Consider the following 18104-nt stretch of genomic DNA (forward strand, 5'->3'; position numbering starts at 1 on the left):
TTTTGGATAAACGGTCATTAAGATAAAAGAACATGGCTTATGCAATTATAATAAGGTAGTTATTATGTTTACCTCATTTCTACGCTCCAGTGGCCCTGATGAAGCAATTTTTTGGCAATTAATGGGCACCCTCTACTGTACCTGTGCTTTTCTGTCAGTTAAACCTACTCTTACAGAGCAAAAGTTCTAAAAACATTCTATTCTTAGTCATCTACAATCAAGATCCTCGCCTCTGTTTTACTGTATACTTAGACAATTTAAGACAGATTATTATGTACATAAAATATAAATGTATTTACAATATACTTGGAATAAACTGATTCGGAGATTCAAACCAAATTTAAATCGATATACAATGCCATCATTGGTGGTACCAATCACAAACAATGCAACGCGTTCTTTTTTAATAATCATTTCAAATAATACCCTGTTATATACAAAGCAAATCATAAAAACCTCCAATAATTATCATCACAAAATACACCATTATATCATAAACATCAAATCATAAACTACACAAATTACACGTCACAATAATACATAATATGAATATGCATGGTTAGACTGGTTTTCATCGGGCGGTTTATTATAGTTGATATTATATTTTCCACTTCACAATTGACATTTGGCCTATACGTTTAAATTTGATTGTGCGCAGAGTATTAATTATAAAGTGAGGTGCGATGGATAAAGAATTTTTAAATAAATCACCGCATATAATAACGAATAAATTATGCTGAAATATAAATAATGTTATGTATTACACATGTATGTATTGTTGGCGTACACGTAGTATCCACGTTAGCCATGCAAAACTATCTATATACTTTTGGCGGATTCATAGACCAGTATTTCGGTCGGGAGAGGAAATCTGAATTAATCGTTCATTAACTCAACGCTATCATATTAATCAGTTAATTACAATGGCAATGAAACATGGACTAGCGACATAAAAACTAAAATGGTAGTGCCTTTTATACAGCATAGGATTTCCGGAAAACCCATCAATGTTGGCGCACTTTCTGTCATTTCAGTCTCATACAAAAGGGCGGTTTGCGTCATTTTCTTTTGTATATGAACACAGTACACTTTCTTGTGAAAATAGACAACAGTATTTATATCTGTCTAGCTTTTATTATTAGTTTTTTCTTCGGTTCCTAGTGATTGAAATGATAACAGAAAAAATCTTAGGCAGAGTATCGACGACCAAAAATATCCAAATCATATTTGTGCCACTATATACTGATATTAATATTGTGTTTATGGTAACCATCATTTTCATACACATTGGTGGGTTCAACCTGTCGATGATCTATGGACGTGCTAATTACTGTCCACATTTCGTACACCTGAAAAGAAAACAACATGGAGAATACAATGGTTACTAATGACTAATTAGAGTTGTTTTTAAGCAAATTTGAAATAATAACAATAATAATAATTTGTTTTTAATAAATTCATAATTATCATAGAATTCATAACTAAGGGATTTACCGTCTTTTGCATATTACAGAGTGTTAAAAACCCTTGTGAGTAAGAATCACATTGTGATGTCATTTTTTTGTGCCAATGTACGTTGTTTCTAGAGAGAAAACGAAAAACAAAGTTATTCTCGCAAACACATGACGTAAATTTGAATAATTAATACATGTCCAATGGGTTCTACTTTTAAATGTATTTTTTTTATCAAAATTTTTTCTCATGATAGTATTTTGGTTACTATTATACCTGACACTCTTGTCTGATGAATTCTGTTTGCTCCCGTCTGTATCTGTAATACAAAAGAAATATACAGTATTACACGCGATATTATTCAAGGACTAATTTGGCTGATTTAACATGTAATACCTTTTTTTTCTTTACAACAACAAAGTGCCCTTACGACAGTATTCATACTCGACTCATCCAGGCTAGACCTTCCAACAACGAACGATTTTATGGAATTTGCAGGTATATAAGTAATACGAATGGTACATTTCAATTGCTTAGGCTTCTAGCTTACCGACAATGATATATTGATTGCAGCTTATCCAATGCATTGCAGCGACAACTAGTCCACATACTACAGCCAAGATGACTATAACGATGACATATGGTCTGGACTGTAATGGATGGAAAATGATGCACAATATAAAAATTAAATCAATATTGGTCCAAACGTATCCAATACACATTTGGTCAATCGTAGGAATATTATCTATGAAATGCATTAACCCTTATTTTAGGATAGACGGTAAGTCTTTGATGTCACAGTATGTTAATCTGTTACCAATGTCTTGTAATTATATCCGATAACACTATGGCCGGCGATCAGAATTAAAACGTTTACTTCTTACCTGATGATTGTTCGATATTGGAGGAATCTGGAAATGACAACATTATAAGAAGAAATGCATAAGTTAAAAGACAGAACCAAGCAATTATTTATTCCAATAAATATTATTGAATTTGTTGCAAAAATCAATATAAGGTATGTTTGCTCGGAATTTCAATAGTTTCGAAATCTATGTATTCATATTATCAGAATGTATATGCCCTTGCGGGTAGGTATTGATATGTGACGTCATGTTTATGTGAGCTATATGTCACACTTTTTGGAGAAATACGAATCATCAATTTGTATTTAACCATAATGAAGTAATACTATAGTTTACCTATACGCAGATTCTGCTAACACTGTTTTTGCCAAAGATGGTGTTTTGTTTAAAAAAATCAATATCAATTTCTTATAAACCATTTTACGTCTATACGTAATCATATGGGTTAAGGTTTGTTTACACTTTGTTGTTGACTATGGGTTATTTGTTCCAAGTATTTTTCAAAATGGTTTTCATAGGTCTAAAATGGATGTTTGGAACCACTACGAAATACACTAGTCAACATACTAGAAAGCGAAAGCCATGGGTATAATACACTTCACAGTCAATATACTGTTCTGACTCTGTTGCTCTATCGAAACACATCTATTTTCACTAGATTTCTAACACTCTAGGAACGAAAATGCACATTTTTAATTTAAATACAAACTATTAATAACCAAATGGACTTGCCTTAACCTGTGGCTATACAATGTCCATCATCATTTCACAGGTGTTGCTTGTACAAAAGCTCGGGACAGTCAGCACCACAAACGACCCCATACTTTCCAGGATAGCATTCTGTGTAGAAGACTCAGTCTCTATTAAACTTGGGTACAAATATAAGCATATCATTTCGCTAATGGAATACCTAATAATTCACATGACATGAAATCTAACACTAGATGCAAACAATATTTCAGCTTTTAAATTACATTTACCTGCACTACATGGTAATTTTGTATACATGACATGCTACTCCGAAAACATAACCTCCCAATTAACGAAATAAGTTGAAGAGACATACATTAGACATTAACGTATTTACCTAAACACTGGCCTGTCTGTTGATCACAAACAAAATCTTTACACGTCACTGGACACGTCATTGAAACATTTTTCTCCATACTTTCCAATTTTACAACCTAGTAGAGAAGAAACTGATCAGTATTACCGATCTTAGATATTATGGTTCTAAATTGAATTCTGAATAACAAAAAAGATTTCTAACATTTTGAGGGCATCAATAAGTATATTCATACTCATTAAATTACCCTTTCAATTCAAAAGTTTACTGCACTACCGGAATGAAAATTAGTCACTTTGAAATGCAAAATACACTCAATACTGATTTCATTACTTTGTTTTGAATAAAAAAAATGTATGGCCATTATCAATAATATTGCTATCTGAATTTAGGAGGAGGATATGCGATGTTTTTTTACATTTTAGGTGTACTATATTGATCGCCTTACTTGTACATTTGGCGTTGTCCATTGTACACCCATTTCAGGCTTTTAAAAGGGCAGTTCTGGTCACAACCATCTCCATGTTTTCCGTCAATACATTCTGAATTAAAAAGAAAAAAAATCTTCCCAATATAGTTTAATCTTCTCATTGTATGGAACGTTCTTGAGCATTTGCATTATATGCAAACGTTGCTATTCATTTGGTATGATCTCCAGATAAAGATATATTCGTTTCCTTGATATTTGTTTTTATATTTGATAGGCTTCCGATGTTTTCCAGCCATCTCATTGTCCTAAGACACAGTCACATGACATATCGTTTTGATGTTTCCCATTTATTAAAACAAAATCGAGTCGATAATTCCTATTGTGACGTCACTCCAAAGTAATTTTGCGATTGTGACGTCATAATACTCCCCGCCTCGAGCCAGCCAGTTGCCATTTGTACTCTTTAGTTTTAGCACACAACCGGTCCTTACAGTTCACAAAACAGTCCTGTTCACATACAGCTCTGTTCACATGTGTTGCCGAACTTGCCTGCAACGCATTCTGAAAAAAATAGACAACATAGATATCAAAATCGGTTCTAGAGTATGGTGAATCAGCTGTGTATGGCTGACTTATTGCAATAATCACTGGCTGGTGAGTTCAGAGTTCATAGAGGTCAGGAGCTTTATTCATGCCATGAATTTGATTATTTGCAAAAATTAGTAAGATACTAAAAAGGCTTCAAATAATGCGAACATGATAGTATGATGCACCGATATTATAAAGGTCAGATCCCTTAATTCTACAAGCAAACTGCGCATGTATCACTGGAAACGCTTTTTAGTTTGTATGCTACACAGACGTTTAGATTAGTCGTTGCAAACAGTTTTTACTTATATTGTCTTTGCAAATATTGTTGTCTATAAACAATATCACAGGTCCTAATTTGTGTATCTAACCTGTACAGTATCCGGTGATCTTGGCGCATAGTCTATCTTTACAGTTTATAGAACAGTCCTGGTCACACGAACTGCCGTACGCGCCGACAACACAGTCTTGAGAAAGAAAGCAACGCACACTAAATTAATCCGATAACGTTTAGGACTTTTTCGTGTCATATACATGTCAATGTAGTAAAAATTCAGTGTTAAAGATATCAAGATGGAGTGTTTGAAAGCGATAAATAATATTCAGAGCAAAGGGTACGGTAGTTTTAATATTTTATATGACAACGTACCTATACAGTCCCCGCCGTCCATGGACACACAAAGTGTCCTTGCAGTTTATAGAACAGTCCTGGTTGCATGTATTGCCGAATTTACCAGAAAGACATTCTAAAATGCATAAGTATCAAAGAAGAATCATCATAAAAGTAAATTATATCAAAAATAAAAAAAAACATAAAAATATTGATCTATATTATTTGAACATATGTTTTAACAAACAAGAGTAGCAATTTACCAGGCATAACTGACACCTATCGTACATTCACAAATATTTCGAAATGAAAACATAGTTTAGACCGAAATAATCAGTGTTAATCAGTTGAATATTTAAACCGTTTTATGAAATCAAAGCAATGAGTAACTTGGAATATCAATCCTGGCATGTAATGCTACGTTGCTATGTTAACAATGAGGCTGAATATTATGTGATTTTTAAGCTGACATACCGTTACAGAATCCGGTATCTATGTAGCACACATTGTCTTTACAGCCAGCCGGACAGTTATTAGAGCAGTTAACACCATACCTCCCAACGATACAATCTGAAAATCACATTGCGAATTTCGTTGTTATATGCAAAGAAGTCGGTATGGTAATGACAAATAAAAAAAAAAAGTATTGGAAGTAAATTGTATGATCTATCTAAGTGACACTGGGTTTAAATCAGAGAAGCAATACATTCCTAGCAACTTTGCCTGTAATTAATTATATTGGATGTAATGTACAGACAAACATAAATTATCTCCCTTTCACAATTTAGAAAAAAAGACAAACAAACAATGTATGAAATATGCGTTCCACTCCCTTTTGAACAGGGCTGATTATTAAACTAATTATATTTCGCTTATGAAGATTCAAATACTCTCAAACAATTTGTTTGGTTAAACCTTGTCGATATACAATATTGCTAATATGGAAATGGTAACCCATAAGAATTATCATTTAACAGTTTAATGAAGATAAATCGACATCATAAATCGACATCACTTACCACCGCAGTACCCCGTGTTTCCGTCACACAATCTGTCTTTACAGTTTACGGAACAGTCAACATCACAAGTATCGCCGTACTTTCCGTCAACGCACCCTGTTAGCATTATTAATTATGATTTTAAGTTGGTTTTGGTAGTGCTATTTTCTAAAAGGTTAGGTTGTTAAATAACTTTCTTTGTCGAATTTACCTACAGTGTTCAATTAAAAAAAAATTATCATTCTCTATGGAATCAATCCAAAGTCTTGTTATCAAATAAAATATTATGCATAAACTCAAAGTAGGGAGGCTTGAAACTCAGATTGTTGTTCTTGGCCGCTTTTCAGCATTTGATAGATGTTATTGGGTTTTTTTTTGCAAGGGAAGAGGAACGATTTATTGACCTATCCTGAGTACCATTTCGTCAACATGTGTTGGTAATTAGCTGATTTGTGTTAGTATTATTTGATTTAACATTTAACATAACTTGGGGTTTTCACTTTTGTTGCAGTGAGTGGCGATGTTATTTCCGTGCATTGACAATATTATTACATTACAAATAAGTATGTTGACTCTAAATAGAACAGTTACAGTACTTCTATTTTACAAATGTTAACCATGAATATAGATGTTTATATTACACCGTTCATCCTCGGAATATACTCGAAACTTTTCGAAATTACGTAGTCGTAAGCACTTCTAAGATATCGAGGTAAAGGGTAGGTATTTCAGGATACCTCGATACAAAAAAAGATAAGTCTTTTATTTAGAGCTGTCATTGATATATTTTTTGAATCGATATATCGAACGGAAAATATGTATCACGAAATATAAAGTAAAACTGGTAGTGTTAACAATTATCCACCATCCCATATGTATCATATAAACAGTTTGTAATAAAAAACAAACTATTCGGTTATCAAGTACATTTTTGGTTAATGTATCGATTTAGGAAAATTTGAATCGATATTGTATGGGAACAAAATCGCCAATATATCTATATCGTTTAACGATGACAGTGCTACTTTTATTTCCATTATAAGGGGAAATCTTTAGTCGTTCATTTCCAATAAAAGATGAAAACGTTACTTACCATAGCAGTAGCCAGTGTCCTTGGCACATCCTGTACCTTTACAGTTGATGGAGCAGTCCTGCGAGCAGGTGGCACCAAATTTACCAGGAACACATTCTTACAGATAACAACAATTACAGGATATATATGAACATGTAAGGTCGCATTAGCATAAAATGAATGAAATAGAAAGGAATAAAAACAATTTAAAACGTGGCAATCTAAAATCAGAAATATTTTGACATTTTCATTTATGATAAAGACTTCCCTGTTGAAATGTGACCTCACTTATCATCCATACGAGCATATAGAATCATAAATAATTGAAGTGATTTTGCATTATCACGTTAATTTGTGTACATAAACGATAAAAAAGTAACACAGATGACGCCATGAAAACTATCATTTGTATTTTATATTTAAAAAAGTACGCCTTTTGTGTTATTAGAATAGTTCAGCATATTCTGTTCCTATTAGTAAGGCTGTTAAAATATTAATGTTCACGATCACGAGTATGGCCAAACATAGTAGATGTTTTGTTTATTGGAATGTTCTGGTCAATAAATAAATACGACATTACCACGATGACATGAACAAAAAATCGAATCAAATCAATTCAAAAAAGCCGTGTTTCAAATGTTAACGTCATGGGCTGGGCTATACATGTATATTTACAGTTTTCACTGACATGGACTCAATAACCATGCTTCTAGTATTATCATTATCAGTGTATAATGATTGCACAACACGTGCGGCGATCCTGTTGTTACGTGAATAGCCAATGGCGTAGAAATGCGGCGGGAAACGCCGGAGTTACATAATTTACACGTGCTCAATTGTCATTATACCCTCATAACCTCAACAAAATGAAAATGTTTTTTTATGGGATTTTCTTGAAAATATCGATAAAGATTGGTGTGGAATACAACAGCTGTCACTTTAAATCCTTAAAATTAATGCCCTATCTCACAAAACCACATGATTTTGCGGGCTCTATCAGAGTTTCACACATGACGTCGAATTTACTGGAGGGGAAATCATTCAGCAACACGTAAGTTAACATACTAAAATGATACCGAAACTTATATAAACTGTATGTAAGAACATTTAGTTTTAACAAACTAAGATTTGCTACATGTTATCAAGTATACTATAATTACATTATTAATAATTATTACAGCATTTATATACTGCACCATTATCTGATATCACGTCGTATTTACCAGGAGTGCATTCTAGAAAAGAGCAATTAGGTTTTGTTTTATTTTTAATTATATTTTTGAAGGTCACATATATACGACTACTGTGACTGTTGCACATGGTAATATCCTGTATATAATACATGCAAATTTTATGACGAAGTACACAGTCAAAAATTAAAGAAACTAGGATGTTATAAGATATTAGTAACATCGATAGTAAAAGAATATTAACGCTCATCGCACCTTGGATTCAGTTCAATAGAAACAAAATGAAAAATCAAATTGCTTTTGACGATGTCTTTGGCGTTATCTTGGACATACAAAATAATGTTTCTTTAAGATTATCTGTCCTTCCTTAAACTGTTTACACATTTTCGGCTTCAGAACCTGAGAAACGTGCTTTCACAGCTAGTGGTAATGATGATCGAAAAAAAATTCATCACATTTCTAGGGTCATGTATGAAACATTTTAGGGGAGTTGCATCTCTATCACAATGGTGTGAATAAGGAAATTCAGAATATGTTTCCTGGTGGCGGCCGTTGCAGCAATCTGGGATTTCGGCTCGACTCAAAAACTTTTAACTTTTGGTTAGGACCATGTTAGGATTATTTTAGAAAAGTTCCGACACAAATCTGTACAAGGAAAAATGTGACGAACTTTAAATTGTGAAAACTTTATAGACGGCTGGCATGCAACGGGCGACAATGGCTATAAAATGTAGGACATCGATATACGGTGATATATCGTCATCGAGCATCAGTAATACATTCCTGTATAACAAATATAACGTTATGGCATTTCAACATTACGTACCAGCACACAGTGTCCCGTGTTTCCGTCACATAGCCTATCCTTACAGTTTACGGAACAGTTTCGTGTCACAATATATTGCCGTACTTTCCGTCAACACATCATGTTACCAACGAGTATTCATACTCCTGTGGTCTGCGATATATATCTTCGTGAAAACATTTCTTATTCTAACGATCTAAATTATTTGCCTGAACCTCTGGAATCGAAGGCGGTGAACCTTCACTACCATTTTGTTGGGTTTTATTTAAATCAATTTATCTCGGTAAGGATTAAAAACACCGATAAAGATAAAGTAGAATTTCTAAAAGAAATATTAGTATATTTCATGACAAAGGAAAATGAACACCAGCAATCAATACATATAATTATGTTGTGATCAATGCTCATTTCAACACAATTTCTATGTCAAAAAGTGTGGTATTAAGATCCATTGATATTAGAGGACTTAAATTGTATATTGAAATGTGTGTAGAAACTTAAGTTATTTACCAGAATAGAATACGCATCAGCCCCAATTTTTAAATAACTTAAGAAAAATCAAATAAATTGAGTTAAGGGGGTCACAATTTTAAACAAAACGAAGTCAGTCGACATTGCACACAGAGAGAAAACTACGAGACCAGTCTAGTCTCCCCGAACAACTACGAGAAAGGGTAGTAGATTTTTCGACCTTTGTGTGGCAAAAAAAGTCTTTAGTGTGAAAACCGCTGTATCAATACCGCGGTCTTTTACAAATTGCGATGTTACAAACCTAAACAATTTCCAGTGCCTGTGTCGCACAGACCGTTCATGCAGTCCAATGAGCAGGTATTCTCACAAAAGACTCCGAATGTACCAACAGCACAATCTACAAATTACACGGAAGTTATGGTTAATTCTGTATCTAAACTTAGATTTAGTTATTAATATATAAAGATAGTGGAAGTTACACACGGATATACAGTTTAACTTCTAAAATGTATGACATGCTATAAATAACATTTGTTTAAAATATTTATTTTTATGTATCTGCATTTTCTTTCATTTAACATGAATAGATATTTTCAATACAAAATCCATTTGGGATTGGCAATACATATTTTGATTTCCATAAAAACGTGCATGCTTGATATTAAAGATTGTTTCATAACCTCATTCTAACATCACAACAAATGGTGACTGATAAAGGCATGTGAGATAGCTCAATCTTAAAATAACGAAATTATTCACAATTATCCGTTACAGATTTATTTGTGAAATACACATTGTATATAACATTTCGTCAATCTTTTAACTTCATGTCAATATAACATTATTCTCTTTTAATTCCATTGAATCGGTGAATCAGCTAGATTCGGTTCTAGAATATTTGAAAATAATAACGATGCTTTGACACTATTTAACATTATTCAGAAAAAATAATTTAGTAGAAAAGTAGGCTTAACTGATATGATTTTCCAAATTTATTATGTTTTGCATTAGCACAAATATAGAATTTTGTTATATAACAAATACAATTTCAAAAATATATACAGTATATATATTTACCTGTGTATTTGTGAGAAAAAAATGCTTTATCTATACCACACTAGGTACTTACAAAAACATGAACCTATTTTAGGATTACAGTTCCCCCCGTAACAGGTCGCCGGACATATTTGACTACAGTCACCGTCACCATACTTCCCAGCTGGACAGCCTGGAACCATATATAATTCATTATCAGAAAAAAAACGATCAAATCAAATCAGTGTAAACGTCCAATGAATATAAAGGGTTGATCGTCCAGGGACACTTCTTCCATGCCTTTAGCGTCATTTTTATTTCAATACGTATCTTGGACGTTTACGTTTATACCATATATGAACACAATACAAGATTCTATATGAAAATACAGCTAAACTATAATATTTTAATATTGATTCCATCAACAGAAACGTATAGGAGTGGACTATTCGAAAACAATAAACCTGTGCTAGCTGCAATTTAAATATGATTCACTGCATTGATACATCGAGCATACCATTCATATTATAGGGCCATTTTCGAACAAAGCATCGGGCTTTTTTTTCTTTCCATGATCTTAACATTATATATACTATAATAGATCTGTTAGCCAGAAATCGAATGTTGCAAAATGTACATTATTTTTAAACATAATGTAAACAAGTGAACTCAAGATATGTATATTAGCTTTAAAAGATAAGCAAATGAAACGTGCGATAGAAATTACAGAATAAATGCACTTACCATACACTAGAACCTCACAAAGCTCTAATACAGCGTAATCATTATACCAGCTGTACCGTTTGGGGGTGTTTCTGTAGTTGTACACGGTCACATACCGACCTACATACGGGCACTGGTGTATTATATTCAACTGTACAGCTGCCTCAGTAGTACTAGTGTCCTGGTAACAGAGGATACCGTCTCTTGGTGTCACAGTTGTGTTTGATACATAAAGCTCATAGCCTGCCAATCTGAGCTGATAACTGTCTGAAATCAAAACATGTGAATACTATTAAGGATACTTCCATTAGGGGTATACGTATACGCATACAGATATGTATTGGAATGGGAGCGACCCTTCTTCTTAAAATTTCTCACATTTTCTGTTTTGGCGTTTTGAATATTGTTTTTAAAATAAACACATACTACCGTAATTTGCATGATACAACTAGAATACTCTTTTGCGTGTCAATAAACATATCATTATCTCTGGTAGACTACCATCTCAATCGAATACGCACGATTATTGCGTGACTGCAGTGTATATTGGACCGGTGTCACAGTGGCTGCATTCGCCTGGCAACTCTCGAGTTCGAGTGAATTTATTTAAAGAAATGTCAAACTCTCTGGCAGTCGAATGCTTTGCTCCCAGAGTAAGGCAGTTTTCGTTTATACAGTTTGACTTGTTGGACCTCTAGTTGTTAGTTTGTGAATTAAAGACGGATCTGACGATTTTTTATTATTTCAAATCAATCTTTACAAAGATCTCATAAGCTTGTATCAAAAACTGCAGGTCAGTCAGGATTAATACTTAAAATAATAACTTAAACAAACTGCCGAATCGGTTGTTCAAAAAAATGAAAACGGCCAGCCTCGTTCTGCAATTTTATCTCTGATCAAACTCTCCAAATACGATGGTGCTGAAAACGACCTTCACCGTATAAAATCTATTTTAGCATACTCGAGTAAGAACCCTGTGCGATCGACTGCCCGCGTAATAACTTTGTCGACCCGAGAATTGCCAGTCGAAGGCAGCCAATTGAACTGTATGATACCTGAAAACGGTTAGGATTATACGGTTAACTTTATATTGTTTCATTGTATAGTGGCTGATTGATATCATGAGATGGAAATGGGAGAGAGTTATATAACATATAAATATACGTAAAATAGAAGAAATGGAATGTCTTTATGAATAATGCCCCCCCCCCCCCCCCCCCCTTTCAATACGTATTCTTATACATATGAGTATACGTGTACCGTAAGAAAACGATACTACAGAATTTAAGTGGCTTGGGCATATAAAGTCACTCCTTAATGACACAGGTTTTAACAATTTATAGGCATTTCAAAATACATGTACGATGAATAGAGCTTTGTTTAAAAACTTGCTAAAACGACATTTATGTGATCAATATATTTAAAATTGGTATTCTAATCTTGAAACATCGTCTCGCAGATAATTATACTCAACCTTTAAAAAGCAGTTCAAACTTGAACCATATTTAGTAAAGCTTGATTTCAAAGAACGTGTTATTATTAGTAAATTTAGAACCTCGAATTTAAAATTTCCTATTGAAACTGGTAGATGGGCTGATATACCACGTGCTAACCGTATTTGTTTACTATGTAATAACGGTATTGGAGATGAATATCACTACTTATTTCAATGTAGTAATGCAAGTGTAACTAATAATAGACACAAATATATTCCACAATACTATTATACAAATCCAAGTTTATTAAAAATGGGAGGCATGTTTGAAATCTGTAATCGAACTCTATTAACGAGAGTGAGTTATTTTCTTAAACAAATAAAACAGTTATGCATTTTAAATTGATCAAAAAGTACAGTGTACTTGTTACATACACCTGCATTTATATTACTTGTATGTTATTACTTCTTAATATGCTGTGATATAGCTGATTATATATGTTATACGATATAGCATCGAATATACAATTGTATAACTACTACATGTATATGTTCAATCTATTTATACTCTGTACACAGTATTAAGCGTTCAAGTTCTATTAAAGCTAAAAGTATGAACTTAAGTAAAATTGAAATATATTTTGTGGTTATGCAGTTGTATTATACTGCTATGGCTACGCTAAAGGTCAATGATATGAAGTATTAAACATATATCATTATAATATTAAAATATTGATATGGTTGTTGTTCATACTACAATCATACATAACTAACAATGATCATGCATTATACTCACAAATGTACGTAAAATATTTCATACACGGATATGTACGCTTGAGTGTATTATGTTCACACTGTACTATCAATTACCCTGTCTGTCATGTATGTTTTGTATAAATTGACCTCTTGTGGCACACAAAGGTGTGCCCAGGGTGTATTAATAAAATCTGAAATCTGTTTATTGTAAGCATCCTTATTGATGACACTGTGTGAAGGATAATATTTTCTAATATCTTTACGCGAGGTAACTAAATATCCATTATGTTATCCAGTTTCGAATTAGTATTAACAGGTAAAAATATCTTCTTGGGAATGTAGAACTTGCAACAATTTATTGTTTTGCATTCATGCGTTTCTTCATTTTACTTCAGGAATAACAAGCCGGTTTTAGTAATATATTGAACGACATGTATTTCAAGGCATGATTATAATACTGATAATGTCTTTGGGAATAATTTATTTATGGAAGTACAATTAATTGATTTTGTCAGCTGGTGTCTAGCATATGATATAAAGAGTCAGAACAATATATAATTATAGCAGGTTCCGATCTCTCATTAAACTTGTTAATATATGGCATAGATCACCAGCTTACCTCTATAAATTATATGGATACTGTCGATAGTGCTGATTTGTCCTAAATCAACACGCCACCAAGCCGTCTTTAGGCCAGCTTGTGTATGTCCACAACAACCAGAAAACATATCTATGTTTTGACATCCGTCCACAGCCGCACTTGCAAGCCATTCATTGGAGCTGCGATTAGTACTCTGTGTAGCTGTCTTGGACAGTGCAATGTTCCCTACAATGTAGCATGTACAATAGGTGTAGTTATTATGTTTATACCATCCACCGGACAACCCATTTACAGTTTTATAATTCTGACTCTGTCAATGATACAATTTGTCGTAGATCGATACGAAACCAATCTATACCTTTAAAACACCATTTGTAGTGTGTATACAACATGTGCACATCAGTATCATTTAGCAATCGCACTGGACAAATTTAACCATAGAACATGATCAAGATTTTTTTGTAAGGCTATGTGCAACGTTTGAAAATATAAGTATTAAATTAACCACATTTACAGGTGTATAAGTCTAAATAATTCGTCAAAGACTTCGTGTTGTCAGTGTGAATTTCGATATCTCTGAAAGCGACATGAGTAGAACACAATAATATATGTACGAAGTTAAAACAAAAAGTTTACATTAACAAATTAGCTAGAATTTTATCGCAGCACATGGGAACACGTCTACACCTGTAGATGGTGCGATGCATTTAAAATAGTCGATATTGTAACTAAATCGGCAGGCCTGGTGTGGCCCTCCCAAAACCATATGGACATGTGTATTGTTACGTAAACCTATCAAGTGAACAAAACCTGGTATTGAACAAACTGCAAATACACAATGTCAACCTTTGGCCCGCCGTAGGCCTGACACATGTTTACAGGTACATATGAACAGTATATGTAATGAGTTTAGCGTCAGGGTATTTTGTTTTTCATTGTACTAATAGTATGTCTATATTGTTGTGGAATCTGATGAAATGTTAGCTAATTACAACTAATTCTTACTTCGTACCTGCATTATCTTGTTTCTATTTGATTTGAGTTTCCAGTAGATTATTCAGACTGGGCCTTAATAAAATATCAAACAGGAAGAGGATTGATATTAATAGGTTATAAAGTAAATTACAATCGGAATACTGGTTTATATACAAATACATTGGCGTTATTGTATATATTACCTACCTTCTGATCTGACTGTAGCTAGATGGGGAGCAATGATTAGAAGAATGCTATAACAACTTTCTATATATGTGCACCTCGCCATATTGCACGCTGATACTAATTTTAGTGCAACTAGGAAGTGAAATCCTTTTATAAGGTAAACGCGTAACTTATATCTCTCATCTGCAAATTATTATGTTTCACGCTGATACTAATTGTGTTGCAACTAGGAAGTAAACTCACTGCTGTTTGTGTATAGGGCATTATTATGAGAATGGATATGTGGGCCTATACGCCAATATCAATGTTTGTAATGGTCATTAGTAACTACTTGATGCCTTACGTTAACCTACCCAATCATTCCGTCAATTTACATTTGAAAATGCAAACCCTTACTACTTTAATTTGCAGATCCGAAATACAAATCAGTAACATAGTTGAATCGGTATTGTTTCCGCTCATCTGTAGAGTTATCATTGGATTCCCTTGTGATATATATAAAGCAATAAATACTTAGTGTTTTGTTTACAAGAAGCATCTTTAGCTGAAATGTAATGCTACTTGGTATACCATGCTGATGTCACAAGGATTTTGAAAGAATAATTCAAAACTATTTTATTCAGAATCGATTGACGCATTGAAGAAAGATGACGAATAGAATTATATTTCACTATTCAGTACAGTATGATAATTTATACTGTTTTCACTCACAGAAAACGAATATACTGTCATGGACATAAGCATATGATTAAATAAGTTTGAATGGCGTTGGTAACATATAAATGTATATTATCATTATTGGATTGACAAACAATATCCCGATAAGGTCAGAACCATGATTTGTAAGATCAATATACGTTATTTAAGCTACTAAAGAAATGAGTTATCAAACTATAAAACACGGCTAATTGGTATTAAAAAATACATTTTTGGATACTGCATAATATTTACATTTATCTGGTAAATCATGTAACAGTTCATACAAATATAAAGCTACTGAGCAATCAAGGACTTGAGGCAGCACATTCTCAAATTTTAATTAACTTCGTCATACTCTCAATCGTCCATATGACTCAAGCTGTCCATTTTCACCTGCACAATTTCATATTCTGTTTTAAGAATAAAACATTATCTAACCGAACGCAGACGTGCAATTAAAATGGATCCGCATCCGATTAAACGTTGGTAGTTTATGTTATTTTAGTTGCTATCGTAAATATGAGTATTTATAGCCGACTACCTGATTGGCTAGATGAATTTCAAGACAGGTAATTAACCCTAGGTAACTATGAATGAATTCTGAAATCAAGATTAAAATAGAGGTTTAAAATATCAATTTTGATAAAGAATATGTAACAACATTAAGATTTCGAGAATTTCCAGTGCATCTTTTGTAGACCCACAAAACATCTTCACATAGTCATTTAGCTGGAACAGTAAAGTTAACAACCATCATTCCACTAACAACATTTAAGCAGCTTTTATTGGGTATGGATGGTTTATTTGGCTGTATTTTACGTGCAATTGTTGAGTCATTGCAGGGCCTGGTTTACCAGTTGAATGCATTTAAAATATCTAGAGATCAAACACCACCCATCCAAAGTGTCTTTGACTTTCTCACATCCGTGCCGTGGGGACGACCGATCGACTCAGGTTCAACCCCCAATGATACCTCGCGAGAGATGGAACACTGAAAATTCATTTATTTGCGACTTGCGTCTATCTTTATCTAAAAACAATCAGTATCAACAATAAGGTGCTTGACTGATTTATCAATATCGTCTTATCAGGCTAAGTAGACAATATCAAGACTTTATCAAACACTTGCAATGCTTACCAAAACATCATCTGTTTTTCCTCAGTCATAGGTTTTAGATACAGTGAATCCTTCCTCTAGTACATAATAAAATATGGTATATCAAAATATGTTTGATAACATTAAATTACATTTATCAATAAAGTAAATATTTGTTAATAAGTCAACATTCATCTGTCAAAACATTTAACGCTGTCTCATTATTGTTTTATTTTTTTTATATTTATATATACATTCGACGGAATTATTATTACTGATTTTCCTTTAGTTGTTATTCTTAATGCAGTATGGACGTCTGAAATATAGTGAGTTTGTTTAAAAGTCATGCAAGACAGAAAAAAACCCGTTAAAATGAAAAAAACAACGTTTGTTTGACTTTAATGAACTTACATTATAACTTCAAAAAATGAATTTTACCAATTTGAAATTGATTCAGAGTTCTTGTATCTATATATAATGGTATTTTATACGCCAATTCAACCAATGCTACCTATCTGGTTTATGTTCAGTAAACAGATTTTGATAAATATTTTATACTTACCGTTTGAGTTATTCTCCCCACATAGACAGTGGCACGTGTTGCGAATGACATTGACACCATAGGAAAGCCTCCCACTGAGCTACCTTATTAAGGCGTTAACTATCATATCTAGGATATAGCATCTCAGCTATACGATACGTCCAGGAGCACATGTTACCACATTCAGTCACGACTTACATAATACAGACAGGTAATACACAAGGACAAATTTTCAGACACGACTTAGATAATACAGACAGGTATTATACAATGACAAATATTCAGACACGATTTACAAATACAAACAGGTACAATACAAGGACACACAGAAGAGGACGAACAAACGTCGAATTTAGATGTGATATAGAATATATATAGATCTATATGCAATTAGCAATTAAAACCATCATCATTGTTTATTAGTATTGCATACCGTTTCAGTTATGATTTTTAAATTGTAGGTATATATGTGTTTTTATCATGGGAAATATATCAATCAATTGGTATGA

General features: G+C 33.0%; 2 protein-coding genes and 1 long non-coding RNA gene across 17 annotated transcripts in view; 1 reads left to right on the top strand and 2 right to left on the bottom strand.

Moving 5' to 3' along the window:
• The window catches only part of LOC138325026 (cell death abnormality protein 1-like), a 314573-nt gene that overhangs the window by 214394 nt on the left and 82075 nt on the right, over nt 1-18104 (top strand). The window lies entirely within an intron of this gene.
• On the bottom strand, nt 2337-3504 carry LOC138325037 (uncharacterized). The gene is made up of 3 exons (XR_011208725.1): nt 3406-3504; nt 3057-3186; nt 2337-2363 (listed from the first exon to the last, which is right to left on the bottom strand). It is a non-coding gene; the product is annotated as an uncharacterized lncRNA (long non-coding RNA).
• Nucleotides 3891-17111, bottom strand: LOC138325030 (cell death abnormality protein 1-like). Of its 6 annotated transcripts, none has more exons than XR_011208720.1 (11): nt 15281-16170; nt 14117-14323; nt 11328-11573; nt 10678-10776; nt 9850-9945; nt 7104-7199; nt 6032-6127; nt 5487-5582; nt 5052-5148; nt 4774-4869; nt 4332-4375 (listed from the first exon to the last, which is right to left on the bottom strand). XR_011208720.1 is itself a non-coding variant. In XM_069270386.1 (10 exons), the coding sequence occupies exons 1-10, from the start codon at nt 15360-15362 to the stop codon at nt 3917-3919; spliced, it is 1125 nt and encodes a 374-aa protein (XP_069126487.1). In that variant the 5' UTR covers nt 15363-16170; the 3' UTR covers nt 3891-3916. The 6 variants fall into 6 exon arrangements, 3 of the variants coding, with proteins under 3 accessions (XP_069126487.1, XP_069126486.1, XP_069126488.1); XR_011208721.1 differs by lacking the exon at nt 15281-16170 and adding an exon at nt 15111-15230; XM_069270386.1 differs by lacking the exons at nt 4332-4375; nt 4774-4869 and adding an exon at nt 3891-3926.

The sequence above is a fragment of the Argopecten irradians genome, chromosome 6 (genome assembly GCF_041381155.1).
Source record: "Argopecten irradians isolate NY chromosome 6, Ai_NY, whole genome shotgun sequence".
Lineage (NCBI taxonomy): Eukaryota > Metazoa > Mollusca > Bivalvia > Pectinida > Pectinidae > Argopecten > Argopecten irradians.